The following is a 2,500-nucleotide window of genomic DNA, read 5'->3' on the forward strand; positions in this document are numbered from 1 at the left end:
TCTAACTGAATACAATAATACACTGAGAAGGATTTATAACTAGTATGGCTAGTTTATAACTAGTGTCCTGCTTATTAGATACTACTAACTGAATACAATAATACACTAAGAAGGATGGATAACTAGTATGACTAGTTTATAACTAGTATCTTGCTTATTAGACACTACTAACTGAATACAATAATACACTAAGAAGGATGGATAACTAGTATGACTAGTTTATAACTAGTATCCTGCTTATTAGACACTACTAACTGAATACAATAATACACTAAGAAGGATGGATAACTAGTATGACTAGTTTATAATTAGTGTCCTGCTTATTACACACTGCTGACTGAATACAATAATGCACTCAGAAGGATTTATAGTTAGTATGACTAGTTACGGTCATTATTACAGATCAGCAGTCATTATTCAGAAATAACTCAGCGCTGGTTGCTGCTATTGACCAATCAGAATCCAATATTCCACAGCTGTTTAACAATGAACAAGTCATACAAGTCAGGTCACTATATTTTATTTATAAAGCGCATTTATAAACAACCAAGGTTGACCGAAGTGCTGTCTGTTCGTCCATCCACTTCCAGCGCATGGTCCATCTTCACCCTCCCCAGGAGGCCAGGGGCCTCCAGGGCCCACCTGGCTCCCCTCCCCCAGGGACAGAGCTCCATGCTGGGCCACAGGCCGCTGAGAGCTCCCTGGAAGCCTCTGGCTTCTACAGCCCGGATGCAGAGGACCGAGAGAGGATGGGGGAGGAGGGGGAGGAGGACGAGTGGGAGAGAAGCAAAGTGGAGGAGAAGAAAGTAGGAGAGCGAGAGAGGAGGGAAGGAGATGACGAGACGCTGGGAGAGGTTCGGCTGTGGGAGGATCTGGAGGAGGTGAACCACACCAGGCCCAATCTGGATTCTCTGATTGGTCAGTCCACTGACATTGTCCTCATGACCTTCATGACCACAAACACACACACACACACACATTTATATGTTTCTGGCTCCTCTCTGTCCTGCAGGTTACAGTCCATCCTTCCTCCAGAGCTCCATATCTGACCCCAGGCCACCAGGCGTCTCATCCCTAGGACAGAGGCACCACGCTGGGCTGGAGGGGCAGCCGACTGCCCTGAGCTCCAAGGTAAGAGCTCTGCTAAATTAAACATTATTATTGATAGATAGATTGATAGACAAATACGTAAATCTAGCCACTGGGGTGCACAAGCCAGTGTATCATCAGTGTCGGTCCCAAGCCCGGATGAATAGAGGAGGTTGCGTCAGGAAGGGCATCCGATGTAAAAACCATGCCAAATAAAACATGCGGACAACAAATCTGATTTCCATACCTGATCGATCGAGGCCCGGGATAACAACGACCGCCACTGGTGCCGTTAACCAACAGGGTGCCAACAGAAATTGTGCTACTGTCGGAGAGTGTCAGACAGAGTGATGAGCATGAAACTGGAAATTGATGGGGTGATAACGAATGTGGTCAGTGCATACGCTACCAAGTTGGGTGTGAGATGGAAGAGAAAGAAGAATTCTTTAGTGAGTTGGATATAGTGGTGGAGAGTGTCCCCAAGGGAGAGAGAGTGGTCGTTGGAGCAGATCTCAATGGGCATGTTGGCCAAGGGACCAGAGACATAGGTGACGACGAGAAGGTGACGGGTAGGTATGGTGTCAAGGAGAGGAATGTAGAAGGACAGATGGTGGTGGATTTCGCCAAAAGGATGGAATTGGCTGTTGTGAATACGTATTTCAATAAGAGGGAGGAAAAACAGGTTGACATAAAAGAGTGGAGGAAGGTGCACACATGTGGACAACATCTTATGCAGGAGGTGCAACCTGAAAGAGATTAGTGACTGCAAAGTGGTGGTAGGGGAGTGTTTTGCTAGGCAGCATCGGAAGGTGGTCTGTAGGATGACTCTGGAGGCCAAGAAGAGGAAGAGAGTGAGCCAAAGATAAAATGGTGGAAGTTGAAAAAGGAGGAGTTGTTGCATGAGATTTAGGGAAGAGGTAAAGCAGGCGATAGGTGGGAATGAACGGTTACCAGATGACTGGGAAACAACTGCAGAAGTGGTGAGGTGGACGGCCAAGAAGGTACTCAGTGTATCATGCGGGAAGAGGAAGGAAGACAAGGACTCTTGGTGGTGGAATGAGGAAGTAAAGGAGAGCATAGAGCATTGTATGAGAGGTTGGACAGTAAGGAAGAGAAAAGAGAAAAGGACTTGTACCGATTGACAAGACAAAGGGACCGAGCTGAGAAGGATGTACAGCAGGTTTAGGGTGATGAAGGATAATGATGGGAATGTGCTGAACAGTGAGAAGAGTGTGTTGAGAAGGTGAAGGAGTCCTTTGAGGAGTTGATGAATGAAGAAAATGAGAGGGAGAGAATAGTGGATGATGTGGGGATAGTGGATCAACAAGTGCAGCAAATTAACAAGGATGAGGTGCGAACAGCATTAAGTAGATAAAGAGTGGAAAGGCAGTTGGCCCAGATGACAAACCTG

The 2,500-nt window shown here is 46.4% G+C and overlaps 1 protein-coding gene across 1 annotated transcript in view; it reads left to right on the top strand.

Annotated features, from left to right (window-relative positions):
• Nucleotides 1–2,500, top strand: part of podxl2 (podocalyxin-like 2) — a gene marked incomplete at its 5' end in the record, with an annotated part of 15,246 nt that overhangs the window by 1,008 nt on the left and 11,738 nt on the right. Inside the window, 2 exons of the mRNA XM_080001202.1 lie at nucleotides 591–918; nucleotides 1,013–1,131. Of these exons, the coding sequence (XP_079857328.1) occupies nucleotides 591–918; nucleotides 1,013–1,131 (447 nt within the window). The remainder of the gene's footprint in view (nucleotides 1–590; nucleotides 919–1,012; nucleotides 1,132–2,500) is intronic.

The sequence above is a fragment of the Zeus faber genome (genome assembly GCF_960531495.2).
Source record: "Zeus faber genome assembly, chromosome: 5".
NCBI classification, from domain to species: domain Eukaryota; kingdom Metazoa; phylum Chordata; class Actinopteri; order Zeiformes; family Zeidae; genus Zeus; species Zeus faber.